The sequence below is a fragment of the Camelus bactrianus genome, chromosome 14, assembly GCF_048773025.1.
Source record: "Camelus bactrianus isolate YW-2024 breed Bactrian camel chromosome 14, ASM4877302v1, whole genome shotgun sequence".
NCBI classification, from domain to species: Eukaryota; Metazoa; Chordata; class Mammalia; order Artiodactyla; family Camelidae; genus Camelus; species Camelus bactrianus.
Window position 1 is genome coordinate 46,037,309 of NC_133552.1, and position 16,039 is coordinate 46,053,347.

The window sequence follows — 16,039 nt, forward strand, 5'->3', positions numbered from 1 at the left end:
TTAAAAATTAGTTTAAAATATATAATCAGTGACTACCCGAGAAAAGCATGTCTGATTACTAATTGGAAGTGTACAGGATGTGTATTCTTACACTGTGCCTTTATATATTTACTTAATCTGATGGGATGCAGATTTAGCATTATTGATTTTTCTTGTCTTAGTATGGTTAAAAAAAAAAAAAAACACACGTACAAAACATGAAATCTGCTGAAATTTACCCTCTTAACAATTTTTTTAGTGTCCAGCACAGAGTGATTTTTTTAAACAGTGAAAATTCGAAAAAAAAAAAAAAAACCCCAAAAACAAGTAGTTTTGTCTGTATGAATTTACAGACTCATGAAGATGCGTGTGTTGTCATACCATTGTCTCATCATGGTGTGTGATGGTCATTTTTTGGTGACTTACGAAAACAGGAAAAATACAGATGGGTCTGGTTTTATCCATTCAGCCGCTCTATGTCTTTTAATTGGAGAATGCCTTAAAGTACTGTTGAAATACGAGCTGTAAAATGCACACAGATGCCGGTTCTAATTTAGACTCAACAGCAAACATGTTTCCCTTGTTTCCAGGTTACACGTCCAGGGGCTCTCCTCTCAGTCCCCAGTCATCCATAGACAGTGAGCTGAGTACTTCAGAACTGGAGGACGATTCCATCTCCATGGGCTATAAGTTACAGGATCTCACTGATGTTCAGATCATGGCTCGTCTGCAGGAAGAAAGTAAGTTCCTCTTTTTAAACTAGAAAACTTTATATAAACTGGAGGCTCCTACTGGAAATACAAGGGGATGGGGAGGTTTCTGGCATTGCTCCCCAGGTAATGGGCAGACAGTTGTGTTCTGTCTCTCATGCTGCCCTACCGTGTGGGTAGAGCAGTTAGTTAGATGCCTCTCACACTCTCATGACCACGGTATAGTATTAGGACATCCTCTGGCCAGAACACATTAATGTAAAGAACACAAACTGTGGAAGCAATTTGCCAGTTTTTGGAAGAACTAGATATGCAGTTTCCATAAGACCTAGCACTCTGCACTCTTGGGCATTTATCCCAGCACAGTGGAAACTTGTGTTCAAAAACACAAAGACCTCTACGTGAATGTTCGTAGCAGCTTTATCTATAATAACAGCCAAAAGCCGGAATGAGCTCAGATGTCCTTCCATGGTGAGTAGTCAGTCAAGCTGGGGTCCCTCCATACCGTGGAGTACCACTCAGCAAGGGAAAGGAATGAATTTTGATAGACGCAGCATCTTGGATGAATCTCCAGGGAATTGTGCTGAATGGAAAAAGATGATTCCAGGAGATTGCATACTGTATAATTCCACTTATATACCATTTTGGAATGACAAAATTTTAGAAATGGATGACAGATTAGTGGCTACTGGGGCTTGGGGACAGGGTGGGGGATCTAGGGAGGAAGGTGGATATGATTACAAAAGGGCAACAGGAGGGATTTTGGGAACGGTTTCATTTTTGACTGTGACCTATCCTACAAGCGATAAATTGTGTAGAATTTAATACTAACACATACACAGGTAATACTGGGAAACTCTAAATCAGATGGGTTCATAGAACTGCCAGTATCCTAGTTGTCATTCTGTTCTATGATTTTGAAAATGATACCATCGAGGGAAACTGGACAAAACGCACAAGGGATCTCTCTCTTATTCCCTGGAACTGCATGTGAGTCTGCAGTTATAAAAATTCAATTAAAATGCATCAGTATATGTCTCAAGATACATAATTATGGAAGAGGAGATAATTGGAAATGGGATAGTTTCTTACTGGTTCTGCAATCAAGTTACAACAGATAATCTGGAAATGAATACTTCAAGGGTATTAATGTTATCAAAAGGCAAAAGAAGATGTAGATCCCAGAAGTGGGCTAAGTAAGCTTGTTTTGGAGTTATCTTTTCAGGGTAACTTAAGTGGAAACAGCCAAGTATCATTTAAGCATAACAATGTCCTGCTTTCAGAATCAGGCAGGCTACTATGAGAAACATTGTAATGCTTATGCAGAATTTAATAAGATACATTTTGAAGGGAAATGATTATTTTATATCATTATTTATTAACAGTAAATAGTGATAACTCTTTCTAAAAATGTATGGCTAAAAGATGGAATGATAGTCTCAGAAGTTTTAAGTAGTTAGGCATAGACTACTTAAAAAAAAAGTTGTGGATTGCGATGAGATAAATAACTAGAAATGTCCAGTTTGACCATTTTTAGATGGCTGTCATTTAGGATGACCCAAAACTGTTAAAGTTTCGAAGTGTCAGCATGCTTTGAAAAAGATAAAATTAGTAACAGAAAGAACAAGAGAAGTGACCTTGTTAGAATGTAACTTGTGCCCCAGGTTTTGAACTTTCCTTTGACTTTGAAAGTCAGGGTGGGAGCAGGAGGAGTTTCCACTGAGGCAGAGAGCTGATTGTTTTAATTGTCTAACCCGCTGTTAACTGCTCACAATGCTGATGAATAGCTTTTCCTGAGTCGTCCTCCTAAGTCTCCCACCGGACTTCAGAAGGAATTGCTTGGGGAAATGACAGACATTGATGATCCGTAACCGTCTGTTCCATCTTCACTGGCATTGGGGCAACCATTTCCAAAACGGAATGGTCTAACCTTAGATGTCTGTTTGGTAGGTAACTGTATCTGTTTTCTAGGGGATTTAATAAACTAAGAACAGGATAGTGGGTCTCCATTTGAATCATACATTTGGTGCAAATTTTCCTCAAATGTTTGATCAGTTGGAACCTAGTAATTACGCCAGATGGAAGACAGCACTGTCCCTGGTCGTTTCACAGGCCTCAGGCAAGACTACGCTTCGACTTCAGCCTCCGTGTCGAGACACAGTTCCAGTGTGTCGCTGAATTCGGGAAAAAAGGGGACGTGTAGTGATCAAGAATATGATCGATTCAGCCTAGAGGACGAGGAGGAATTTGATCATTTGCCACCCCCTCAGCCTCGTCTGCCAAGATGTTCCCCTTTCCAAAGAGGAATTCCCCATTCACAGACTTTCTCCAGCATCCGGGAGTGTAGGAGGAGCCCCAGTTCCCAGTATTTTCCTTCAAATAATTACCAGCAGCAGCAGTATTACTCACCTCAAGCCCAAACTCCAGATCAGCAACCAAACAGGACCAATGGAGGTAGGTCGTCTGTCTCGCTGGCGTTTGATGTGCTTTGATCTTTTCATGTGTGCTTGAGAAATGGTTTTAAGGTCAATATAAATAAAATCTGTTTCCCATATTTATTAAGTACATCCTCAGGAGCTTACCAGTTTGGTGTACATTTAAGTCTGTAGCTGACCAGCTTGTGGTGACGTGTCCCAGATTTATAGATTTATAGCTTCAAGAAAACCCCACTGTGACGTAGCCGGTGCAGAATGGGTCAGAAGGGGGGAGCATCTTCATGTTGTTGCTGGTCCGGCCGTAGGAGAGCGGGGCTGAGCAAGTTTCGGAGTTCGTAGTGGAGCTCCACGGAGTCAGAGGCATTGAGCCGCATGTTTCCTCATCTTTCTCGAAACCGCTAGTCTCGCGCTCTCTGCTCCCAGCAGAGTGATGGATGGTGAGCATGGGTGATGGTGCTTGGAGAGGATGCTGCTTGTGTGCATCCAGACTTAGGGGAAGTTTGGAATGTGTCTTCCCCTCCGATTTCCTGATGTCTAGAACTAAGATCTGCATAGCAGTAAAGTATGGAGGCTGGTATTGGCGTGGTAACAGCAAGTTGATTTGTCCTGATGTCAACATGGTGGGCTAGGAATACATGACACTCTCTTGTATTTTTTTCCTGTCTCCCTCTTCATCATTTATCATCTGTCCTTACTCCCAGGAGTTACAGATCTTGACTTCCAAGAACTATAGGGAGAACAGTCACGTGATATTCTGAGCCTAGTATGTTTTTGCACTAATGATCAGTCTGACTTTCACACACAAATCCCATATGGTATGGAGAAACAGAGCGCACTTACATAGATACAGCTTTTAATTATTAGATAGTACCATTTCTCAACCCTGAGCCCAGAAGTGATCAAACAAGTTACTTACTAATGTTGCAAAGCCAAATATGAATTGTACTGTCATCACCTGCTGTCATGTATTTAGTTTTTACCTTTTCTTCTTCTGTACTCATATTACTCATGCTAATTGAGAGATCATTTGAAAATATTTAAGGTTTTATAGTCAGAATTTCTTTTATAATTCCTTAAGAGTTCAAATTTAAAAGAAAACTGGTGGTTAAAGAATGTCATAGTGACTAATTCATTAAAGCTCATAATATCAGAAAGACAATTTGTTTTTTTTACAGGATTGGGTAATTGGTTTTATTTATTTATTGTAAATGGAGGTACTGGGGATTGAATGAACCCAGAGTAAGCTAAGCCGTCACCACCCAGAAAGACAGTATTTTATGTGCCTAATGAAAATTGTAGCATTATTAAAATTGAGGGAGAGGGTACCTAGAGTTGTTTCTCTAAAGGCTTTTTTGGTCAAGTGTCTTAGACCATCACATCCTACTTGTCAAGCAGATGCCAGCTCTGCGTATTGGTTAGTATTGTTGGTCGGATCACTGTCCTACCTTAGAAAAGTGGGATTAACTTACATTAAACAGCATTATGGAAAGGATTAGGTTTCTCTGAACCTGTGTTACGATGGTGTCCTTCAGGAAAGTGGAGATGAGGCTGGAGGAGTCCACAACCAGTGTCTTGGAAGTCTTATCCTGGCCACGCCCAGGACCTTGGGCTTCCGGATGAAGGGGAGGGAGACTGATGGGAGGGGTTTAGGGAGTGGCCAGAAGTGTGCTTGTGCTCCAGGAAGAGTGGGACCAGCTGTATGAGGATGGGGAGGGACAGGACAGGGTGCATGGAGACTGATGAAGAGGGTTTTGTGAAAATGTGAATGATAAAGATACCTGAGCTGGGTGGCAATGGGAGATTTGTTGAATATTTATGAGGCAGAATTGACAGAACTTGGCCTTGAGGGTGAAGAAGGGGAGGTGAAACTTAGGAGACTGCAGCTTTTTGGATTAGGTGACTTGGTGGGCAGGTCCGTGATCAACGGATCTAAGTAATGTAGCAGGAGCCGTGTGCGAAGGCGAGAAAAATGAATCTGGTTTAGCACTTGAGTGGGTTTTTGCTTAGTATTCAAATATATCCTTTGTTTTCTGAGCTTTAGTGACCTGACATATGTACTTTACTTTTGGGGGAGTGTGTATTAATTGAGAGAAAACTGTCTTGTAAGAGTTGCAGTCTTGTGCCTGATTTCAAATCTCAGCAACACTGAGGTCTGTGCGTGACCCTCTGCTGCCCCTTAGTGGCAGAAGGTGTACTCAGCAAGGAGAAAGAAGGGAGCATTTTCTTTTTCAAGTCTCCGAAGGTTTCGTGCAACACTCATAAAACTTTCCAGAAGTTAATGTGGTGAATGGATATCTCAAAACATTCCAAGTTAGAATTTTAAGAATTTCTTCCATTTTGTTATGCTAGCAAAATATTCAATAATTGTTGGTTTGACTCCTCTAGATTTTTATTAACATGTAACAATTTCTAGCGTTTTTTAAAACGAAATTGTTATAAGGTTATTTCCTAACCTCACTTTGACACAGTTTTATCCACTTATGATATAGGAACAAGTAGCTAATGGATTAGTTAATCCCTCCCTCTTTTTGTGGAACCAGTGCTTTCCCTTAGCAGTGCATTTGGTGGAACCTTCCTAGAGACATTGAGTGTTTTCCTAAATAGGCAGTTAGCTTGGCAGAGTTCGTAACACATGTGATAACTCTATTTGTTACTGAACAAAATATGATTTATATTTGTATTTACTTTTGAAAGGTGGTGTTTTAACTGGCATAAAATTTGAGGTCTTTAACTTAGTAAAATTCTTTTCTCTTCTAGATAAGCTCCGAAGAAGTATGCCTAATCTAGCCCGGATGCCAAGTACCACGGCCGTCAGTAGCAGCGTGAGTTCTCCGGTCACCGTGCGAAGTAGTCAGAGTTTTGACTCAAGCTTGCATGGAGCTGCAAATGGAATTTCAAGAATACAGTCTTGTAGTAAGTATAACATTTTTAATTTTTCTATAATCTTTAATTAGTTGTAACACCATCAGGGAAATCTTACTATTTCATTTCTTTCATTCTCTTAAGAACACTACAGGAAACTTTTGTCCTTGTGACTTTTTTTTTTTTGGTATTTCACCTATACAGTTGAGTAGTATTTTACCAGGGCCTTTGTCACCAATTAATAATTAGTAAATTGTCATCTCTTACACCCAAGGACAGCAGTCTAAGCACTGAGTGGTGACTGACTTGTCCACTCATCGGACAGTTGTTTTCTTTGCAGCTCTGCCTTTTTCTAGCTGTTTACTTGATGTTTTAAAGAATGCACACTTTTCTGTCTTGCTGTTACTTTGGGTTTTCACCAGTTCATAGCTTTTCTTGCCTCCTGCAAATGGAGTTCTGTCTCAGTGTGTCCAAAGTGGGGTTTATCGCCTTCATTTCAGTTTGCCACACAGTCGTCATTCACTCTGTCCGTTTTCCCCAGCGACGAGCAGTGCCGTGAGGGTTACGTCCAGTGTTTGTGTGGGGTGTGCTGGTTCCAGTTACCCCTTTCTTGCTCCTGCCATCTGTGTGGGTAGTCGGGGTTAGGTCTGAGACTGACCCCTGGGAGGCAGACTCAAGGTCACAGTCCCAGGATGGATAAGCCCACACCAGGAGGCCTGAAGTGTGTTCAGAGTGTTCTGGCCCAGAGCCATCAACCAGCTGCCTTAAGTCTGCACGCAGAGTGACTGGTTCGTTGCCCCTCTCACTCAGATCCAGTCTGGGGGCTCAAGCGGTATTTCTCCAGCACCTGATGGCCTTTCATTTCTTTATGTCTCAGTTCCTGAAGACAAGTGACAGTATTTACCCTGTACAAGGACTGTGCTAAGTGGTTCCCCTTCCTTATTTAGTTCTGCCAACAGCCCTGTGAGGTGGCATCTGTTGTAGCTCCCCCTTTGCACATGAAGAAACAGTTTCAGACAGGTTAAGTGACAGTTTGCCCGGGACCATGCAGGTCAAGGAGTAGAGGTGGAACAGCTCTGATTACCCCCGAGATGATGCCTTTAACCACTGTGATGGTAGCTCCCACCTGCTGTTCCTCTCTCCCCTCTTCTTTGTCCACTTTGCTCTGACTTACCTTTATGAACAGCCCAGTGCCAGACCTTGGAGAGGACTCCGTCGGTGGCCCTAATAGACTACTCTGTGTACCCCCAAACACGTCTAGAATGGCTTCGATTTTTGGTGCCTTCCTCTGTCATTCAGCACGTCTCACTCGACTGTCATCGCATTGATCTTCCTCACTGGATCATCAGCTCCCTTGCACCATAGTTCACCTGATTTTCTATCCTCAGCACCTGGCATGCTGCCTGGCACAGGGAGTTCTCAGTAGCCGTTTGAATGAATGCATAAATGACTGCCATTGGGTTGTATCCTAGGGCTTGATCTGTTGGTATTTGAATTAGTGGTTTGTGTAAAGACACAGAAGACAGCCTAGGAACTAACGGTGGGAAACTGAGAGGATGACTAGCTAATTTTATGTCGGGAGGTTAGGACAGTGGCCAAATAGATCATGATGGAATTTAACTGAGATAGAGTTTTACACTTGAGTACAAAAACCAGCAGGATAAGCATAGATGGGGAAAACATGGTTGTGACAGTCACAGAGAGGGTAACTGAGGAGTTTTTGTGAATGCTACCTCAGTGGGCATTAAATAGCATGACTTAGGTGCCCGGGGAACGTCTGTAACCCAGAAGGGAATAGCACATACACTGCAGAGAATGGCCCGCTTTGATGGCAGTGTTTAAAAAGTGATGGGAACATGTCAAAAAATTATGGGAAACAACTTAAAGTCTTAACTCCCAGTAACCAAGTCTGGGACAATTTGAGCCACAGAATAAATAATTGTATTAAAGGGGTATAAGGCATAGATTAAAATGAATAACCACGGGCCCATACTTAATAGAATGAATAAATAAATGGAGAAGCGGGGAAATTCTTTATAGTAGAATTCTAATTCATAAATGTAAATGAGGAAAATAGAAAAGTTGTTCTATGTAAGTCAAGCATAATAATGAGACGATAAAAAACAAAACCTGAGACGAGTGTTAGTAACAGGAGGTCAGTCCTGAACTTGTTTCCCATCTCAGGATTCTGCTCTCAGGGGCTTGTACTCCCGAGTGTTCTAAGCAAATATCCTTTATACGTTCTGAGTTTATCCCATGAGATTCCCAGTTCTGGATTGTCCTACGTTCTGGAAAGAACAAAGGTAGGACAGAGAAAGTTGGAGAGACAGCGTGATAGAGAAGGAAGACACTGGACTTGAGTTTGGGTGTTTTCTTAATCACAAGCTCTTGGGAAAGTTATATATCCTTTCTGATGGTTGTTTTCTCATTTGTAAAATTAGGATTATGTCTATTAATCTTAACTAGTTTCTCTTTCTTTTAAACTCAAGGGTGGTATCTATCTTGTGTGTATGAAAGTTAATAGGACTAATAGGACTGTTTTCCTGAATAACTGTTCTGTAATTTCATTTCAAATGATACGTTGTTTGAAATTTTACTGAATCTGTAGATAAACTTTAGGAGAATGAGTGTCTCAAGAGTATTAAGTCTTCTGATTCAGTAATATGAAACATGCCTGCATTTATTTAATCTTCTTCCATGTCTCCCAGAAAAGTTTTGTAGCTTTCTGTGTAGTTTTAATACATCTATAATTTATTCCTATTTGATTTTTAAATGTTTTCATAAATCATATTCTCAAATTTTAGTTTCTGTGAGTTTGCTGATACAAATTTAGAAATACAACTGGTTTTTCTATCTTGATGTTGTATTCAGCAGCTTTGCTAATAACTTCATTTATTCATGGTTACTTCTGAATTTGGAATAAACCCATAACCTAATGACTACATAACAGCAAATGCATATTCAAGAATGTTCATAAAAACCCAGACTAGAAATAACCCAGCTTTTCATCATCAGGAGAGTAGACTTTGACAGTCATTCCTTGGAGGACCACATCACAGTGCAGCTACGTGGATGAATCTCAAAAACATGATGTTGAATCAAAGAAGCCAGCCACAAAAGAGAACATACCACATAATTCCATTTACTTCAAGTTCAAAATAGGAGTGACCAATTTGTGGCGATAAGAATGGGGAGTACTGACTGGCAGAGGGTCCATGCGAGCCCTCAGGTGCTGGGAACGTGTCGTATCTAGCTATGGGTGTGGTTCCATGAGTGTGTTCACCCTGAAATTTCGTTGCACTCTAGACTTAACATTTCTGTACTTTGTGTATATTGTATTTCAAAAGAAGTTGGGCCAAATTTTTATTTTTTATTGAATATTTTGAAAATTAAAACTTTTTTTTGAGCAGCTTTAGGTTTGCAGAAGAATCGAGTGAGAAGTACCGAGTTCCCATATAATCCCGCGTGTCCCTCCTGCCCCTCCTTCCAGTTTCCCGTTACTAACCTCCTGCCTTCGTGTGGTGCGTTGTTACCATCGATAACCCCAGTATGTTGAAATATGCATGGTTAGAAGCTACTAAATTAAGGAACTGTAGAGTTGGTTGGAAAGGATCTTAGAGGTGATTTGCCAACCAACACGAGTTTACTGTATCCCCAAAACTTGATGGAACCAGAAGCAAGCAGAGTCTTACACAGGTCTCATTTTTCACTGAATTTTTTGACCACTATATGCATACATCAGCATCCCTTCATATAGAGTTCACCTATTATGTACTTGAGCAAAACTAAGGAAATATTTTCAAGAGATATTACATAAAACCATAGACATTTTTTGTCTTTCTCCCCTTTTTATCAAAAAGCCAATCTATAGTATATTCTATGTGGAAGTAAGTTTAAAATCATTTAAACCATTTTAGAAAACGATGTGTTCCTGCTTAACTGCGCTGCAAGTGCGCTAGGCAGCAAAGGCGAGAATAGTTAACAGGTGGAGTTCTGTGTACAAGTTTCTGTTAAATTTGTAATTCGGTTTTTTCCTTGGGGTAAAGGATTATAAAGTTTAAACATTTCTGCTAAACAGTTCATTGTTTTTTAATGTGAAATGGTGCACAGGGTTGGGCCAGTACATCGATGAAGTTTTTAAGGGTTCTCTACCCAGAGAGCTCCCTTCGTTTTACAGATTGTGCCGTTATCAAGGTTATACTAGCTCGCGTTTGTTGAGTGGCTCCTAAGTGCAAGGCGCCATCGTGAGTATGTGGATTAACTCCTTTTATCTTCCACCACCCCAATGAGATAAGTCAGTATCATGATCAAAATTATTTCAGAAATATACCCGTAATAAGCTGTTGGTACCTACCAGTGCCACCTCTGTCTTCCTTCCTATAATTACTGTTATTAAATTACGCCCTTGTTTTATTTTCATGAAACCATCCCCAGTGCAACCATCAAGCAATCCTGATGTCTTCCAAGCAAGGAAGAAATCACCCTGTGAGAACTCAGAGGTGATCACATTTATTAAAGGAAAGGAGGTGCTGGTTCTAACTGGCCTCTAAATATAGTCAGGCGTTCTGAAATGTTGCTCATTGACAGAATAGGAAACTCACTTGTCAAGGAATAGAATTTTCCAAAACTGAATGCAGTCTGGAACCCTTATTTAACGTATATACACCTGTATTTCTGTGTCCACAAAGCCCTTTCAGACAGTACTGGTTTTTTCGAACATAACGCACGTCTAGATGGCGGTAGGTATCTTATCATGTGCGTGTCCTTTTCTCTCCCAGTTCCGTCACCAGGGCAGCTTCAACACAGAGTTCACAGCGTGGGACACTTCCCGGTGTCTGTCCGGCAGCCTCTTAAAGCCACAGCCTACGTGAGTCCAACTGTTCAAGGCAGCAGTAGCATGCCTTTGTCCAATGGCCTGCAGCTCTACTCCAGCACGGGGATCCCCACGCCCAGCAAGGCGGCCGCTTCGGGGGTGATGGGCCGCAGTGCGCTTCCCAGACCTTCACTGGCAATAAATGGGAGCAACCTGCCTCGAAGCAAAATTGCACAGCCTGTTAGAAGGTGAGGACCTTTGTTCCTTCATCTCCATCGCCTCCCTGGCAGTTTGCAGTTGAAAACTCCTCCAGGAACCAGCCTGACTTTCCCTTTGTCTCAGGCTAATGCTTACGGCCTGACTTGTGACCTCCTGCCTCTGGACAGTGGTGGGGTGGGCGGTGCCCTGTGGGGTCAGGACTCCTTTGACCTCATCTGCCCCCCCCCCATCGCCTCACTCCTGATGTACTATTTGCTTTCGCTTTAATTTGCCAAGTAAGCTCCATCTCCAGAGCTTTTGTATTTTCCTTCCCCCAAGTTATCTGCCTGCTCTCCCTCCTTCAGGTCTTTGCTCAGATAATGCCTCTGTCCAAAATTGTACCTCCTGCAAGAGTTACAACTCCTTCGTATTCCCCTTCTGTTTTTTTTTCACCCACAGCGTTTAGCACCATCTGACAGACTGTGTATTCTACTTATTTATTAGTTTATGCTCTGACTCTGCACTGGAATGTAAGCTTCACGAAGGGGGATGGTTGATTCTGTGAGTCACTGGTACCTCTCCCTACTGCCCAGGACTCCGCCCAGCCCAGGGCAGAACAGTAGATATTTGTTGAACCAGTAATTTATCAAAATGGGCAGAAATGTGTTACGCACGTACACACACCCTCTCCCCACACTCGTGATTTTAAAAAGCGTCTTAGTGATATTTGCTTGGGGTTTTATTAGCTTATGTTGGTAAGTTTGGTATGTTCCAGGTAGAGTTTTTTTTCCCCAAATTCCAAATTGCTTGCAGGGCACATGCTAGATGGGCTCGTGGTCGTGATGCCCTTACTCCTCTTGAACTTCTATCCTGGAGTGTTTTATGGTTTAAAAAATTCCATAACACTGAGTTCTGGAGAGATTAGAAGATGAGACAAATAGAGGCAGGAAGCATACCTAAACTCTTCCAGGAAACTAGGATTTGAAGGATGAGAGGGAGGGAACCATGCTAAAAGCTAAATTTTCTTTCTTTATGCATTAGGTATGTATAAATAGTTTTACTTTTTATTTTCCAAGGTGCCTGGATCAAAAACAAATTCAGAAACCACTGCAAAACATAGAAAAATAAATAAAGGCTGACCCATAATCCTACTGCCCAGAGGTCAGTTTGGTGCATATTCAGTAAATGCCGGCTTATTCTCCGCCAGTACGTGCAGAACTGTGTTACGTGTATGGCTGAATAGAACCGCGTTATTTGATGCACGGAGGTTACTGTGGACAACCCGTTGATCCCGTGGGTGGACGTCTCCAGACCCGGTCTTCTTCCCCAAACTTAGGCAAACACTGCGTAGTAGCAGTAGTTTTAAATTCCGTGCCAATATAACAAGCAAGCATTTGATTATCTGTACGACTGAGTATTCCTTCACGTTATTCTGTTTGTGTTCAGTGAAGTAACCATTTACATTTTTAGGCCATTTTTCTATTAAGCTTATCTTTTTCTGATTTTAAAATATTCTTTATACACTAGGGATAATGACCTTTTTTCACTTACGTTGCAAATCTGCCTGTGCACATGCAGCAGTGTGCTGAGAACTGGGTTTCCACCCGAGGTGAGTCTCGAATGCCCAGAAGCACAGGGCACACACTTGGGAAGGTGCCAGCACGTTGTTGCCACGGCGTGGTGGAGCCCAGGCCAGAGAGGTCAAAGGGAGCGGTGTGCCTGACCTGTGGGATTACTGACAAGCTGTCTCACTTTTCTTCACCTTTTTCTAGTTTTCTTCAGCCTCCAAAGCCTCTGTCTTCACTCAGCACTCTGAGGGATGGAAACTGGAGAGATGGTTGCTACTGAAGCAGTTTTATGGAGAAGAGCAGGAAAGAAGTGGAAATGAGGGTCGTGTTGCCTAGCGGGCTGGGTGACAGCGGATGTCGGGATATTCTTTCCCTTTTGCATTTTAACATAGTTACCGCATTGTTTTTCAACGGACCAAGCACCAGAGACTAATTATTGCACTTACATATTTGCCTGAGATACTGCAACGTTCCAGTCCATGGCTGCAGTATTGTGACGCTTAGAGCTAGGAAGGTTTTGTAGAACTGCTCTGTACCTGAATCCTTTTTGAGAGAATTGAGATGTATCAATAATGCTTTCTTTGTCATGAGTTTTTTTTTAAAGTAATTTGTTCAATTTACTTATGTGTTCTAAACATCTTCCCATCACCTGTCTGTATTTTAATACACTGCGTATTTACAACTAGGTTCTATAACATGCTTTGAAATTTACTTTTTTATAGTTTACAGGGATTTTATTTTTTGTGCCTATTTCTTTTTACACCTATGTGAACCACTATGGAACAACTTAAAATTTTGTGCCATAAAAATATTTTTGTGGTAAGGTACTATTTTTTTAGCTCTAGGGATATATCAGCAAAAACCCATCATACAATTTGAGAGACATGATTTTACGTTGAAGGAGCACAGTGCAGTCTGAAGCGCTGCAAAGGAGACCGCCGGACAGCAGAGCGAAATGGTCTTGTCGTCTTCATTGTTAATTTATTGTCATACGTGGGTTTCATATTTATAACGACACCACGAGCTCATTGCACTTCATACCTGCAATGTTTGCTACTGTACCACGATTGATTTTCAATACTTTATTACAGAAGATGAAACTGTAATGTTTTATTAACAATGCTTCTGGAAATGAATGCATTTTAAAGCAAATAAATCTTTTTGATAGACCTTTTACAAAATCCATTTGCACTAATGAATGCTTTCTTAGGGTATATGACTTAATATTTGTTCCTGTGTACACTGCTGTTTTGGAATGTTCAGAAATAAAGACTATTTCAGCCATGTCAGGTCACGCATGAGTGTGCAGCACAGACAGCACGGACGCCGTGTGCACGTGACGCCCCAGTTAGCAGAGGGGTTACTGTTGCTGTGTGTGGTACCGGCCTTTACAGCTGACGCAGGGGGGCAGAATATTCACGTCTGTGAACAGTTTTTCTCCAAAATACTCGGGGTAAGAACTGTGAGGTCTTAGTTTTGCAGTGAGGTTTGGGTCCCATTTAGGAAGGTCACTTGAACCCAGGGAACCTCTTGCCCAGAAACACATTCATGGATAAACACTGTCCCTGGGACTTCAGTGTTTGGTGGGTTCTCAGTATCAATAAAATAGCAAAGTGGTAGCATTAGTCTTGGACTGCATTTGATACACATTGGAAAACTTTTCACCTGAAGGGGCTGCGGAAAGGTTAGGCAAAGGTTTTAATGTTAAGTTTTAAAATGGAGTTCGCTCAAAAGTCAGATTTTTTTATCTTTAAAAAGTATGCCTTTCTACATAGTTTTATGGAGAAGTCAAAGACTGGCCTTTCAGTAGTCTATCCTTTAAACGAAATGTGGACTAGAGGAGCCGAGAGACCAAAGGGGAAGTGATATTTATTGAGCACTTTTGTGACAAGGATTTTGCTAGAAATTTTGTATTTGTCTAGTTTTAACAATCAGCTCCTGTTACTACCACCATTTAAAAAATAAAGACCCTGACCCCAAGGGGTGTGACATTAACCTGGTACAAACATTTAGCTAGTAAATAGTGAAGCTGACTTTTGAATCCAGGTTTATCTGATCTCAAGTCTCTTTTTTCTTTTTCCCACTGCTGTGCCCTTCCTATGAACAGAGTAGTTAAGTTAGTACTTTTTTTAAAAAATGAGTTTATAGTCTGAGGAAATGAAAGGATTCAACTCATTTGCAATTCAAGTATTTCATTGATATTCAAAAAAATCTGTTCAGCCCTTGGACTGAAAAACAGATCTCTGCATCTTGGGATTTACATTCTAGTTAGGGGAGAGAGACAGTAAACCTTACACAAGTAAGAAAATCACAGTACGAAAAAAAGTAAAGAAAAGGAGATGAAAGTAAGGGGAGCCGAGAAAACGGAGATGGGGGGGAGCACTAAGTGGGCCATCTGCATGGATCTAAGTTGACACTGGAACAAAGACTTGGAGACAGAGAGTCAGTCCTGAAACTGGTTCACAGCCTCCTTCACCTGGAATTCTGCAGAAAACGGTGTTCGTGGTGACCTTCACACGTCTCCCTGGGATAGTATACAGCAACCATCCCAGAGGCCCCGGAGGGGATTTAACCTGGGGCATCAACAGATGCCCCAGGGTAGTGGTTTTCAGGGTGGCCTCCACACCAGCCGCCTCAGCACCGCTGGGAAACCTCTCGGAAGTGCGGGTCCTCGGGCCCACCCCAGGCCCAGTGAGTCAGCCTCTGGGTGAGTTACAGACCCCGCTCTGAGAAAAGCTGCTGGAAAGGAGGGAGCAGCCCCGGCAGCGGCTTAGGGCAGAGCCTACCTGGTGTGTCTGAGGGAGAGCAGAGGGAACGAGGAGGAAAGCAAGCAGGAGAGGCGAGGCCAGCAGGTGAGGAGAGATCACATTTGTTAGAACCAGGAGACGGGGGTCACTGGGGCCATCTCAGAAGCTGCCTGCTAAACAGTGCCCGCAGCTGCACTAGATAACGCCAGTCTGGTTTCCCATTGGTTGTACAGCTGTCTGTGTTTGCAGGAGGCGGCAGGAATTCCTGTCACTACACATCTTTGGTCCTGTTCATACACCTTCAGCTGTTTAATCTGTGGGTATGTAGTTGTGTGTCATGGTTTTACCTTTTGTTTCCCGGAATAGAATAGAAGGCCTTTTCATTTGTTTACTGGGCATTTGCACATCATCTTTCATGGATTCTCGTTCAGGTCTTTAGCCCATTTTTCTATTAGGGTTTCCTTCCTGGTTTTGGGTAGTTACTTATCCAGCCTGCTACAAGACTTTTGTCAGTTATATGTGTTGAAACTATGGCTTCACACTGTGTAGCTTGCCTTTTAATTCTTTTAATGATGTATTTTGATAAAATTATTAACTTTAATATAGTACATATTTATCATTTTTTGAAGGCTAGTCATTTTGTGTCTTGTTTACAGAGTGTTTCACTACCCTAGAATCATGAATAATAATATCCTGTATTCTCAATGTTTTATTATTTTGCTTTTCC

At 41.7% G+C, this 16,039-nt stretch overlaps 1 protein-coding gene across 4 annotated transcripts in view; it reads left to right on the forward strand.

Annotated features, from left to right (window-relative positions):
* The window catches only part of SLAIN1 (SLAIN motif family member 1), a 55,943-nt gene extending 42,094 nt beyond the window's left edge, over nt 1–13,849 (forward strand). For all 4 annotated transcript variants that reach the window (XM_045509140.2, XM_010973527.3, XM_074378372.1 and 1 more), the window contains 5 exons: nt 570–719; nt 2,802–3,143; nt 5,882–6,037; nt 10,765–11,047; nt 12,770–13,849. In XM_045509140.2, coding sequence (XP_045365096.1) covers nt 570–719; nt 2,802–3,143; nt 5,882–6,037; nt 10,765–11,047; nt 12,770–12,845 — 1,007 coding nt within the window. In that variant the 3' untranslated portion in view covers nt 12,846–13,849. The remainder of the gene's footprint in view (nt 1–569; nt 720–2,801; nt 3,144–5,881; nt 6,038–10,764; nt 11,048–12,769) is intronic.
* Nucleotides 13,850–16,039: the final 2,190 nt, after the last annotated feature.